The sequence below is a fragment of the Sipha flava genome, unplaced genomic scaffold, assembly GCF_003268045.1.
Source record: "Sipha flava isolate LNK unplaced genomic scaffold, YSA_version1 1_pilon_pilon, whole genome shotgun sequence".
Taxonomy (NCBI): domain Eukaryota; kingdom Metazoa; phylum Arthropoda; class Insecta; order Hemiptera; family Aphididae; genus Sipha; species Sipha flava.
The window spans coordinates 4,614,323-4,628,267 of record NW_020272783.1 but is presented as its reverse complement, the minus strand read 5'-3'; the positions used below and the strand labels follow the sequence as shown (position 1 = coordinate 4,628,267).

General features: G+C 28.3%; 2 protein-coding genes across 2 annotated transcripts; one reads left to right on the top strand and one right to left on the bottom strand.

The window, feature by feature from the left end:
• Positions 1 to 394: 394 nt before the first annotated feature.
• LOC112682038 (membrane-bound transcription factor site-1 protease) lies at positions 395 to 6,128 on the top strand. Its single transcript, XM_025552491.1, has 16 exons — positions 395 to 984; positions 1,400 to 1,551; positions 1,620 to 1,775; positions 1,869 to 1,989; positions 2,062 to 2,282; positions 2,346 to 2,530; positions 2,607 to 2,723; positions 2,781 to 2,918; positions 2,979 to 3,155; positions 3,913 to 4,414; positions 4,526 to 4,744; positions 4,804 to 5,032; positions 5,117 to 5,248; positions 5,309 to 5,450; positions 5,513 to 5,623; positions 5,701 to 6,128. The coding sequence occupies exons 1-16, from the start codon at positions 885 to 887 to the stop codon at positions 6,041 to 6,043; spliced, it is 3,045 nt and encodes a 1,014-aa protein (XP_025408276.1). The 5' UTR covers positions 395 to 884; the 3' UTR covers positions 6,044 to 6,128.
• A 538-nt stretch (positions 6,129 to 6,666) lies between these two features.
• Positions 6,667 to 13,875, bottom strand: LOC112681935 (testis-expressed protein 2). The gene is made up of 14 exons (XM_025552309.1): positions 13,638 to 13,875; positions 13,366 to 13,452; positions 12,998 to 13,205; positions 12,584 to 12,941; positions 11,483 to 11,668; positions 11,144 to 11,382; positions 10,943 to 11,088; positions 10,214 to 10,335; positions 9,654 to 10,007; positions 9,430 to 9,585; positions 9,150 to 9,367; positions 8,379 to 8,690; positions 7,279 to 7,402; positions 6,667 to 7,208 (listed from the first exon to the last, which is right to left on the bottom strand). Exons 1-14 carry the CDS (start codon positions 13,672 to 13,674, stop codon positions 7,146 to 7,148), a joined length of 2,610 nt encoding a protein of 869 aa, XP_025408094.1. The 5' UTR covers positions 13,675 to 13,875; the 3' UTR covers positions 6,667 to 7,145.
• Positions 13,876 to 13,945: the final 70 nt, after the last annotated feature.

Here is a 13,945-nt window from a genome sequence, read left to right as displayed (position 1 = left end):
AACCATGTAAAAAACACGAACAAGAACAATATTAACATTAGGCGACGGTGTTGGTGGTGGCAACACTGCGCTGCCGGCGATTGATCCACACTGGACCCGGCCAGTCTGGCGCCAACGTGACGACTGAAAGTCTGAAATCTCGTCGACACGCAGCATCCGTTGCCGCCGCCGGTCCTTATCTTCTCGGCGCCCCAAAAGTGTCTCCCCCCACTGACGCCGGGGCGGCCGACGCCAACCGGCCGCCGAACCCCTTCCCTCAACGTCCCGGCTGCAGTCATCGTGTGGCCGCCGACACCCTTCCCCTCCTGCAACCCGTCACCGTGGCCCCGTACCGTCGCCGCCGACGACCGGCCGTGGCGGGCGCCACCGCTCCACGTTCGACTAACACGAACCGTATTGATCGTCGGGGCGCTCTGCGCGGCTGTACTCATTCTCTCCTTACTCATAATGTACGAGGCGCGCACCCGCTTTTAATTCCATTACGCCTTGTTCAGTCTTCCACGAACCCTCTTGGCGCGTCGTCGTCGCCATCAGCAGCACTCCACGCTCTGCAGTCGGTGTTCCGCCGTCGTGCAAGTCTGTCCCTGCTCATTCTAGATATCATTTTCCACACGTTTTGTTTTCGCTCGCGTCCACGAGACAACAGCTTCACCGACGAGTCGAATAATTATAACATTGTTACGTACACTCGGCGCCAGCGAACTACTGTGTGTGTGTGTGTGTGTGTGTGTGTGTGCGCGTATTTATATGTATGTGTGTGTGTGTGCGCGCACGTATTTATGTGTGTGTGTGTGTGTATATGTGTGCCCGCACGTCGGTAATTTGCAATATTTTACTTCCAAATTTGCCGCTATAGGTACCCTATTGCGCTCCCGAAATGCGTCATGCCAACATTACGCGTAGTAGTAATTCAACTTATTCTCGCGGCCGGCTTACGGTTCGCCCGCTGTGAATCGGTATTCGATTCGCATGTCGTCGACCAAGGTAAAATTCAAGTAATCATAAAATATAGGTACCGAATATTTGTCGTCCGTCCGGGTGTTAACCGAAACATGTATTACAACTAGTATACGATACGAGTGTATACGTATGTCTGTTGGTTCGTAAGATATGTTTGATATTCTTGGTTGTTATATTTGAAACCGACCGGGAATCGGACATATTCTACGGCCTCAGAGTTCATCAACTGTATATACTGTTTATCATGCCCGTTTTTATACTCCTATTATATTGTACCAATGTTAAATGCACCTAGTAGTGACTGTTGAATACCACTTAGTATTGTTTAATTACTCATTACCTTTGTTAATATTATGTTACACTACTCATATTGAATATGTATGTACAGTTATATATATATATATATATATATATATATGTGTATTATTTGTCTTACTAGAATATATTGTCACGTTCAATGGATATTACCATAACGAAACTCGGTACAAGTATATATCGGCTGCTTTGAAATCTTCAGGCATTGTAAATTGGAGAATCTTGGATAGAAAAAACGCTGCCAGCAAATATCCAAGCGATTTTGATGTTTTATTTGTAAATAAAAACAAATATATTTATTCATTTATTTGAAAATTATATCTAAATGCTTGTATATGTTTTAGGTGGATGAATTCTATTCAATAAAAGCCTTGGATGTACTGACTGATCATCCTGTGATTAAAAAAGTATCACCACAGCGAGTTGTACAAAGAAATTTAAATGAATATGTTAATGAAACTGAAAATAATGTACTTTTACATAAAAGAAGTCTTGGCCAAGTAATTTCTTAAATAAATCCATGTTAATTAATTTATATAAATTATTGACATTTGTTTGGATTAACTATTTTTATTTATATAATTATTTTTTAGGATGTCAAATTTTGGTATAAACTAAACAAACGTTATAAAACTCGTCATATTCTTCGTATTGTTCCTTCTCAAATTACCAAAGTTCTCAAAGCTGATGTATTGTGGCGGTTAGGTATTACAGGTAGAGAACTAAGAGTACTATGTCGCAGTAATAGTTAATGATTTATTTAATATATTATCAATATTAATTTAGGCAAGGGAGTAAAAGTAGCTATTTTTGATACTGGTTTGAGTGTATCTCATCCACATTTCAAAAGAGTAACTGAAAGAACTGATTGGACAGGGGACGGTGACTTGGATGATGGTCTTGGTCATGGAACTTTTGTAGCAGGACTTATAGCATCAAATCGTGAATGTTTTGGGTTTGCTCCTGATGCTGATTTACATATTTTCAGAGTATTCACTAATAACCAAGTGAGAGTGTAAAATGTTATCAGGAAAAACAAAATGATTTTAATGCCTAATAAATGTATGTAGGTTTCATATACATCATGGTTTTTGGATGCATTTAACTATGCTATAATGAAAAAAGTTCATGTTCTTAACTTGAGTATTGGTGGACCTGATTTTATGGACCAACCATTTGTAGATAAAGTTTGGGAATTAACTGCTAATGGGGTTATCATGATATCAGCTATTGGCAATGATGGGCCTTTGTATGGGTGAGGTTTATTATATGCTGTGATTATATATATCTGTACATTTTAATAATTTGCATTAAAAAATATTATTTTTAAGTACTTTAAATAATCCTGCGGATCAAATGGATGTCATTGGAGTAGGTGGGATAAGTTTTGATGATCATATAGCCAAATTTTCATCACGAGGAATGACTACTTGGGAATTACCTCAAGGGTATGATTTTAAATCAAGTCCACAGAATCTTATTCAGAGTATAAATTATTTTTTTAGATATGGCCGCTTAAAACCTGATATAGTTAGTTATGGCACAGATGTACATGGTTCAAGTGTGAGTGGAGGGTGTCGAAGTCTTTCTGGCACTAGTGTTGCTTCACCTGTTGTAGCTGGAGCTGTTACACTATTAACTAGGTTAAATAAAGACAAAAGTATAGAAAGATTATATAAATTATATTATGTTATAATGTTTAGTGGTATATTGGCCCAAGGTAAAGTAGTCAATCCAGCAAGTATGAAACAAACCCTTTTAGCCAGTTCTCAAAGATTACCTGGCATCAATATGTTTGAACAAGGACATGGAAAACTTGACCTCTTGCAAGCTTACAAAGTATTATCTAGCTATGTACCACAAGTCAGTTTCAGCCCTAGGTAGATAAATATATTTTAAATATTTATATTTATTTATATAAAAAAAAGTAATCTACTAAGGGATAAAAAAGCAACTAATTCAAATTCAAAATTGAATGAATTTGAAAATGTGATTAGAATAAAAAGCGTAATGAAACGTGTTACAATAGAATAATTTAACTGTAGAAAAAGTTATCTTCTAATAGAAAAACTACAGTAATGAAGAGTTAATATGACTTAAATATGTCATAACTAACTTAAATTAAAATTAAGTTTCTTAAAAAAATATCCATATCCACAAAATGTTATCAGTGTTATCAGATGTATATATTAAAATTATAGTTATAATATTTTGTATCAAAAAAATACAAAAAAGACCTAGTAACTAAATATATATATATACAATAATATATTAATAAAGAAAAATAAAGTGCCCAATTAGTTATTACTTAATGCATTATTTGTCTACCAGAACGTAGTGTGTCCCTTGACCATTTACCAGAGCTTTCATAGATCCCCAGGTATATACAATAAAAACATTTAATAATTAACCTGAATTTTGGATGGATGTTTTGAACTCCTATCCCCCTTGTGTATGTGTGCTCCTGTTCTAATCAATTCAATGCCCTTATTTTTTTTGCTAATTTTTCTCTCATTGTTGCCATAATAATGTTAGTATTATACAGAAATCTCTAATAATAATCTCCCAAGAATAGTATTTAATATTTTTATTATATTTATAACTATTCAATTTATTAATTAACTTAAATATTATTAGTTATATAGATTTAACTGAATGCCAATATATGTGGCCTTATTGCACTCAACCATTATATTATACTGGCATACCAATTATTGTTAATGTCACTGTACTCAACGGTTTGGATGTATTTGGAAAAGTAATTGGTATTCCTATTTGGTATCCATATTTCCACGATAATGGACATTATTTAGATGTAACAATAAGTTATTCTCAAATATTGTGGCCATGGTCTGGTTGGATGGCTATTGCATTGGTTGTATCTCAAACTACTCCTGAAGATTGGAGTGGTACTGTCTCTGGACATATTGAGATTACTATTGAATCAGCCAATACTAATCATACAGTAAAATTGCCTTTACGAGCTGCTATAATACCTCCTCCGCCAAGAATTAGAAGAATTCTATGGGATCAGTATCACAATTTAAGGTATCCACCAGGATATTTTCCAAGAGATAATTTAAATGTGAAAAATGACCCATTGGACTGGAATGCAGATCACATACACACAAATTTTAAAGTAATTATTTTAAACTTTAAATAATTATAAAAAATAGTTGTAACCTGAGTATAACAATAATATATAATTATTTAATTCAATACATTACATATTATTTATTAATTATTTTAGGGATTATATCAGCATTTGCGTAGCTCTGGTTATTATGTGGAAGTGTTAGGTGAACCATATACATGTTTCAATGCAGCAAACTATGGATCATTGTTAGTTATAGATCCTGAAGAAGAATATTTTACTGAAGAAATAACAAAAATTGAAAATGATATTGCAAAATACAATTTATCAGTTATCATCTTTGCTGAATGGTATAATGTTTCAGTGATGCAAAAGGTGTATATATTTTTTCTTATTTCTTTATTTTAAGTTATTTATTTCATTTTTGTTTTTAGATAAAATTTTTTGATGAGAACACTAAACAATGGTGGACACCACTAACAGGTGGCTCAAATATACCAGCTTTAAATGATTTGTTGGCACCTTATGGTATATCTCTAGGTTCTAATGTTTATTATGGAGAATTCGGAATGGGAGATAGAAAAGTACATTACTCTTCAGGTAGTCACATAACATCATTTCCAAATGAAGGCATTGTTGTAGCTAAAACTTTAAAAAATCAGGGTAATTATAATTTTTAAAAATGTTTATTAAACATAAAAAAAAACTTACATATTTACTTTTCTACTTTGACCATATTAAATATAGGTGAAGACATTTTAGGCGGTGATAAAACTGGACAAGAAGTTAACGTTCCAGTTTTAGGCTTGTATAAATCGACAGGATATATTATTTTATTTGGTGATTCAAATTGTCTAGATAATAATCATATAGAAATAGGTAATAATTGTCAAATATTTATATAATCATATTTTTAAATAATGTATCATTATTTTTCAGATTGTTATTGGATGTTAGATGCCATCTTAGAATACATATCTACTGGTAAACTACCACATGTTTTTCTTGAAGATAATGTGAAAATTAGTAACAATACAACTAAACATTTAACTGAACGTCTAGAAAATAATGACTTCTACAAGTAAAAGTACATAAATATTTGTGATCTAATAAATGCTAATCAGCATTGTCTACTGATTTCAGATACTCCAAAGTTGTTAGTAAAAGTGATTCTGGAATTTCACAATTACCTATTCCTTCGTGTGTCAAAATTAATTTGGCTAAAACTATAGTTTTAAATATCTCGGCAAATAGGTAAAACCATTGTTAGCTTTTTAATTAACATTTTGCCATTAATTTAGTTTAATAAATTTATTTTGTATTTTATCTAGTGATGACTACAAACCACAAAAATTGAAAAGTGATCCTTCTTATAATGATGAAAATGAGTATGAGTGGTTACAATCTCTAGCAGCTAGTTCAAAATCATCGAACGAGATAATATTAACTGAAGGATTATTCACTGGATTTTTTTTGCCTCTTACAACACTTGCAATTGTGTTGTCTATGGTGGCTATTTATGTTTTATGGAGATATTATTGTTGGAGAGCAAAAGCTAAACAAGGTCTTATAGCTCTTGGTAAAAAAAAGACTGTTGGTGGAATTAAAAAGAGTTTTATGTATGTGCTCAATCACAACAGTAGACTTCAATCTTCTAGTGGATACAATTTGTGATCATATGTGTAATAACTTATATGTTATATATTTTATAGTTTATACTTTGTATTATCAATAGGTAAAATGTTTTATAGAACAAGTATGTTATTTTTTTAACGTTTATAAAAATAAATGATTTCATTTCATTATGTTTATATATTTGATATTCAACTTATTTTATAATCATAGTACTAAGCTATTTAATGTTTATTATTATAGAACAAAATATTGCTAAAATGGTTTGTCTTGGTTATAATTCATAACAGTGGTGCATTATCAGGTACAGTCATTTGTATGATTAAAACTAGATTAGTAGCCACTTTCACAAAGTAAAATTAATTTTTAATTATATTGATAATAGTGTACAAAATATTCTTTTAAAATGTATTATGGTTAAAATATGTAATTATAATAACCTCAATATTTTAACGCGTAATAATGTACATTTAGCTTATTTTAAAAATAGTTTTGATTTAATATACAATAAATAATAAAACTGTAAGTTATTTAAAGTATTGAAAAAAAAACAAAACAAAAAAGAATGTTTTGTGCAATGAAATAATATAAAATGTACCAATATTAAAATGAATGGTCAATAAAAATATATAAAATCTCAAAAATAGTAGTGTATAATTATAATTATGATTTAAACAACCACACTAAATATTAAATCAAAACATAATACAAATTATAAATATCTTAAAATTGAAAGAATACAAGGTAAACAATAAGTAATTCGATTAGATTACAGCCTTTAGAATTTAGGAATTTTTAATTTCCTTTTGTTTAATATGTGCATTTTCCACTAATCGAACTACTTTCATTAAACAATTTAAAAAAATAATAGAACAATTCTGTGATAGTAGCCCAATATAATGTAAATAATGGAAGGCATAGTAATGAACTAAAACATAAAAACATATTATCTAATGAAACACATGGGCATAACTAAAACATTATCACAGTCATATTTTTTTTTAGTTATTCCTCTAACTTTTGAATGGTAACAAATACTGATTTACTCATTTTTATTATGTATATTTATATAAAGACTTACAGTTAAAGTTTTCTTATAATTAAAACCCTTGTGCAATAACTTAATATTAAAGGTTAAATTTATTTAATAATCACTATTCATCATTGGTATAGTAAAATCCACCATGTTTGGAAGAACAATTACTTTCTGTAAAAATATTACACATATGTGTAAATTTATAAATCAATAGTCAGCAATAAAATTATATTATACATACTTCAATTTCTTTGATTAATATGTTATGTAAGCCTTTAGACAGAACATCCATAAGTGGCACATTTGTGTCGTTTACTTTTGGCTTAGCTTCAAAGTTGACTTTTGGACATCCTTTAAATGAAACCCTAGAAATAAAAGAAAAAAAAATGTTACATAAGAAAATTAAATGTATGTTAAATTTTACATACTACAATTAATAAAATGAAAGTGAAAAACATAAATATATACATATGGGTATAATTTGAATGCTACATAAACATTTATATATTGGAATATATATATATATATATATATATATATATATATATATATATGTGTGTGTGTGTGGATATATTGTATCAACAAAATTTTGAGATACATATTTATTAAAATATAAAAATATTTATGAATTAGAGGAAAAAATAAAAAAAAAATGTGTAAAATGATTAATTAATAATCTGATTACTTAATAATAAAATGATTGTTAAATAAAAAAAAATATATATATAGTGTAATAAAATTGTTTAAATTTGCCATTATATATATATATATATATATTACATTTTTATGGTTAAAACTATATAAATTGGCTTGCAATACACATTTTTTTTCTGCCTTCGTTAAAAACATAATAACAACATTCATATTTTATCATTCTATTTTTGACTTTCATGCTTAGGCTAGCTTATTACTATTATTATATTATATTAGCTTATTATTATTTTTTTACATAGGCTAGCGTTTCTCAACATAAGGGTTTCAAAATATTTGCATGGGTACTTGTTCGTCAACTAATGACAAGAAAATTAGAATATCTTAGTTTTTATAATGCAATTATATATATATATATATATATATATATATATAAATAAATTGTTAGTAATGTTATTATATTGAATAATACAGTTTTTTTTTTTTTTAAAGGATCATTTACCCAACACAAAGAACATTTATGGGCCTATCCTTAGCATAAAGGTTGGGAAACACTGACAAACACTATGTACACAAATAATTAAAATATTAAAATAATAATACAGTAATTAAATATTTAGTTAGTCAAAACTAATAAATTCACCGTTTAAATAATGATTGAAATGATATTATAAAATTAAAATAATTTACCAAATACGATCAGTTGGTGGTGGAGGCAAATTGACAATAAGCGTCCCAACTAATTGTTTCACATTGATTACAAGAGTAAGTTCTTTTTTAGCCACATTTTCAAACACTTTTCTCACAAATTTAAGTTCAAGAAAACCAGAAGAACAATTTTCCATAAATCTTGAAATACGACTTCCTTGAGGTAGCGGTGGTTCATTTAAAGCTTGTTGTTCAAACAGTCTTTCAGCAATGTTGATATCTTCTCGTGATTGAAATTCATCATTTGATGTTTCACCACTATCTTCTTGGTTAGAATCATAAACTGCACTTCTTCTAAAAAAAAGGTTGAAAAACATTGCAATAAACTTGACTTCCAAACAAACATTTAATTTTATACAATCACCCATTAGTAATAGTTTTTATAGTGAACAAAAATTATTTAATTATGAAGTAAAATAATTCTAAGATATTCTATAAGAAATAAGACTGCATGAGAAAAAATTTGGTTTTCTTTTTTTAAATATTCTGAATATACCATGATAAAGTATTAACAGAAAATTTATATCATCTAAATTTAACATATCCATCAATTTTTAGAATTAAAAAAAAATTATAGATCCCACTTTTCAAAATTTTGAACAAAAATCTTATAAAAGTGCTTCAACTTTTATATCTACAGTTGAATAATAAACGATGAATTATATCTATCAACAAATGAATATCTAATCTTTAATTATTAATGTATATAAATAAATGTAATATGCAAAAATAATATATATAACTTCATAATACATTTCTTCCTTTTGTCGTTGAGCTTCTTCTTTTTTTAATTTCATAAGGTTAAGCTTAGTGTCAACAGATGCTTGAAATGTTCCACTGTAAACAATATCAAGTTCAAACCATATTCCACGATGATCCACCCAGGGTTTTGATACTTTCCGTATCGTTGGAATTTCTCCTTTTCCAAAACATAAACTTCGAATCACTAGCATGTCCATTACTTTAGGTAACTGTATTTTATAAGAATACTTATTAATTTATAATTATTGTTTATTGAAATAGTTTAATTTACCCTTATAGCATTTAATTTCCTTTGAAATTTATCGGCAATCATTTCAAGAACTCTAGGATTTTGTAAATAATCAAAGCATACACGTCCTAGTAACATATTTAACCATAAATACTGTTGCTTATCAGAAATCTCAGGAACTTGAGTCATTATTAATTTCTAAAATTATTTTAACAATAATTAAAATACAATAAAATAATTTTTTACTACCATAAGTAAAAACTAACCTCTTTTTTTTTTTGATTATCAGTTGATACTGGAAAATTAGATAATTCATAAACATTATGAATGTAGGCAAGATAAGCCTGAAGAAATTTATTGTGTTCTTCTATATTTCTTTTTTTCTTATTGACTGGTTCATCAACAACGATGTCAAACGCTGAAGCTAGATTCAAACGGTGAAACCATAATTCTTTTTCTGGGTCATTTCTAGCAAATAAATATATTTTGTCAGAATCAGTTTTCAATACACTATCAACTTCATTTTCCTCAACCATATCAATTAATTTTTCAGCATTTTTTGATGTACTTGCTTCGAAATCAATGTTCTTACGCTCATTTTTTGTATCAGATTGAGTGATCTAAATGATGTTAATAAATCTTTTATAATAAAGATCAATATTTAGCATACGAGTATCTTAAAAAGATTGTTATAACAAAATAATTTCTCACTAATTTAATTTTTAAAGATATTCAAAATATTTTAATGTAGATTTCAATACAACAAAGAAAATAATTTTTTTTATTTAATTTAATTTTCTAAGTTTTAATAAAGAAAAAAACTTACATCAGTTTTTGATTTTTTCTTTTCATTTTGTTTATTTTCTGAATAATGGATTTCATCTTTAAAATCATAATCATCTTTCATCTCCAATACACAATTTTCCAACATTTCCTCATAATATGTTTCTATTGTAAATATAATAACAAAAAATAAATAAATATACACATACACATAAACTTATTTTTATTTTAATTAAATACAGGATGTGGCTCAGCCGACTGACAATTTTACAGGAGTGTAGTGAGATCAACTAAACTAAATGGTTCAGAGTGTTGGGTGGTTGACAGGAAAATAGAACAGAGTATGAGAATTGCGAAAATGAGAATGCTTAGATAGATGAGTGAAGTGATAACAGGAGATGGAGTAAGGAACAAATATGTGAGAGGTAGTATTGGTGTAGTATCTATAGTGGACAAGATGAGAGAAAAAAGATAAAGATGGTTTGAGCATATGATGAGACGAGAGGAAACAAATGCAGTAGGAGTTGTTATGAAAATGAACGTTGAAGGGAAAAGAGGAAGAGGAACACCAAAAATATTATATTCTATAATTGGTCACAATTAAGAATGTTAAGAAGGCTGTTAGTGTATGCATATGAGATGTAGAAAATCAAAACGAGTAAAGGTTTAGGACAAGGGTGGCCAACCCCAAATAGTTGGGAGAAAGGTGAAAGAAAAAAGAAAGAAGCAGTTATTTTTCATAATTAAAACTAAGAAGATAAAAAATTCATACCAGCTTGTAATGATGGTGTGACATAATCTTTACACAACCATTCATCTGTTTCTTGAACAAACCTTTTAGATTTTAATGAACGACGAACACCAATCAATGATTCAGGATTTAACTCTATACAAATAGGATATTTTTTGCTCCATTTCCTAAAAAAAAAAAAAATAATAATTTTTATTAATACTTATTATAATAATGTCTTACCTTTTATTTACTAAGTTTTGAGGTAATAAAGTAATGTTGCAACGTGACAATTTATACATGCATTCCTTAACAAACACCAATTTTGGTTTGGATTCATTATATAAAGACCTTTTAGGAACTTTATAGTAAGGATAAGATATAATAAGTATTGATCCTGTTAATTTAACATAAACAGTAACTGTAAGTGAAAGTCTATAAGTTTCTGGGCGATAATCATAAAGAAATTGATTCATCCATCCCTGTTTAAAATAACAAAAATATTTTATAATTTTTTAAATTCATTTCAATATTTGTTCATGAAAATATATCTAAAATAGTATTGATTATTTTTATAATTACTTTATATAATATTGAATGTGGATTTAAGTCATACAAGTTTTTTAAAGATTGTATTATAGAAGCTTCATTATCTGGGATGTAGTTCGCATTGGGTTGAACATGTTTAATTTTGTAGTCATCAGTTAAAAACATTTCCAACACATGTCTAAATTTAAATGTAAAAATACTACCAAGAACAAGGGTATTCTGAAAAAAATTGATTAAATCAAAATTAACACTTAAATTAATTGGTCAACTCAGGGGCGGATCTAGAGTCAGGGAACTGTGGGTCAAGCCATTTCAAGAGGTCATTTATAAGGGATGAAACTGAATTAGAAATGAATACCTTGTAAAAAAAAACACACAATATGCTCATAAAAGTGTATAAGTATATTTATATTACATTTTAGAATTAGTGATACCACCGATAATGACACATTAACGATTAATAAATATAATCTAATTTTATCAGCGAACAAATGCATCAAATAGGATTTACTTAACTTCCTACTAAAACAATATAATTTAAAATATAAATTATGAATTGAAAAATTTTTAATTTTGAATATACATGGTATTCATTTTTCAAGTAACTCCAATGGGCCAACTTTCCAAGAGTCTAAATCAAGGTCTAAAAAGAGAAAAAAGTTTCCAAGAGGCCAATTTTGTCAACAAATATTAACCGTGGGTCAGCTAACCCCCTGAACCCCCCTAAATCCACCACTGGGTCATCTTATATTGTAAATTTTATATTTTAACAAGCCAACAAATTATAGTTTAAATATTAATAGAAAATCAATATATTTTGGTTTAGAAAAAATATGCAATAATCAATCATTTGAAAATATTATAACATTGCTTAAAACGTTTATAAGATTATTGCAATTAATTCAAATTTATAATACCAAAAGGAACATTTGAATTTTTTTACCATATAATTATAATTATTTTACAAAAAAAAATCAATAATTATTATAATTAAAAATAAATGAAAAGGGAATTTCCATTTTTAACAAACTATAATATTGTTTTTACAAATTTCCACTGCATCGTCTTATTTAAAGTTTTAGCATAAAAAGTATAAATATTTAAATTTGTTTCAAGAAAATAATTTGTACTTACTATATATATCGGAACAAATTTGTAACCTAAATAAACTCCAATAGTTCCGAACAAAATAAATATAGAATATTTTTTAACTGTATCGCTTGTTTTTATAGATTCTGTTTCTGAACAATCATATGGAGATGCATTTGTGGTATTTGATTTTAATTGTAAATTTTCTAAAGCATCTTTAGCTGTTTCTACGTCATCTGTTGGTGAGATTTTTTCAATAATTTTATTACGCCTACGACGAATACCAAACAAATTTCGGTCAATAATACTGTATTGTAATTGTTCTGGTTCTTCTTCAGCTTCATAAATTTCATTAGATATAATAGATACAGAATCATCATCTTGACCAGAATCATCAGTTTTCCTAGCAATAAATAATATTGAATATTACATTTCATCATTACATTATATAAGCATTACTTTGACGTCATGCTTAGATCACCACCGCTCTCACTTCTCCATAATCCTTCTTTAATATCTGATAGAAAACTATCAAGACGTCTAATGGTTGTATCACAAGGAGATGATTCAGCATCTGAACTAGATGACCTTTTTAAGCCAAAAAGACCTAAATATTGTGAATTTCCAAAAGATTGTTCGGGTGTTCTTAATTGTTCTTCGATTGATTCTAATACAAAAAAAAATATTTTTTTCTTGATATCATCAAAAATATATTCTTAAGATTCAATAGAATCTTTTAATATGCTCTTCAATTTTTGAAAATATAGTTAAATTTATTTTGTTTATTTTATTTTGTATCTCTATGCAATAATTTTAATAAATAATACCTGTTGATTGTAATTTTGTAGGAGTTGTACATAATCCTTCCACTTCTTCATCTTCAGCGTTGAAGCGTACCGAAAATGACATTTTTTCTAAAATTAATAATTTGTATTGAAATTGAATAAAAATTAATAGAGCGATATAATTTTACATTTTATAATATGTACTACACGTATAAATAATATTAAATATAAAAACAATATTACAATATAATATGACCTTCTGCAACGAAATAATAGGTATCGGTATCAGGCCAAAATAAACAATAGATACTTACCCTTTCCTACACTTCTTCGAGTTTTTGACAACTCCATAACACACAATAAACGTACAACTACATGAATAACTAAAATAAATAACTTTATCAAATTCAAGTGTTCGATTAAGTTATTGTGAAAAATTTAATCAAATAATAATGGCTAATAAATTACACAACAATCTACACATTAAACACAAATTTTCCCAATACCTTAAGAATTACTTATAAATATTTAAACTTTTATCTTATCAAGGAATCAAATAAAAATAAATATGGCCTATCTATAGACGTACATATGTATTATATGTCTGTGGGCCTATCAATAT

What these genes read in the sequence shown, in the direction of transcription:
- LOC112682038 (XM_025552491.1), top strand. Translation starts at nt 885, where the DNA reads ATGCCAACATTACGCGTAGTAGTAATTCAACTTATTCTCGCGGCCGGC. An exon ending in TTCGCATGTCGTCGACCAAG is followed by an intron (nt 985 to 1,399) that starts GTAAAATTCAAG and finishes TTGTCTTACTAG; the next exon opens with AATATATTGTCACGTTCAAT. An exon ending in TAATAATCATATAGAAATAG is followed by an intron (nt 5,249 to 5,308) that starts GTAATAATTGTC and finishes ATTATTTTTCAG; the next exon opens with ATTGTTATTGGATGTTAGAT.
- LOC112681935 (XM_025552309.1), bottom strand. Translation starts at nt 13,674, where the DNA reads ATGGAGTTGTCAAAAACTCGAAGAAGTGTAGGAAAGG. An exon ending in CACACCATCATTACAAGCTG is followed by an intron (nt 10,336 to 10,942) that starts GTATGAATTTTT and finishes TATTTACAATAG; the next exon opens with AAACATATTATGAGGAAATG. An exon ending in AGAAAAAATCAAAAACTGAT is followed by an intron (nt 10,008 to 10,213) that starts GTAAGTTTTTTT and finishes AACATCATTTAG; the next exon opens with ATCACTCAATCTGATACAAA.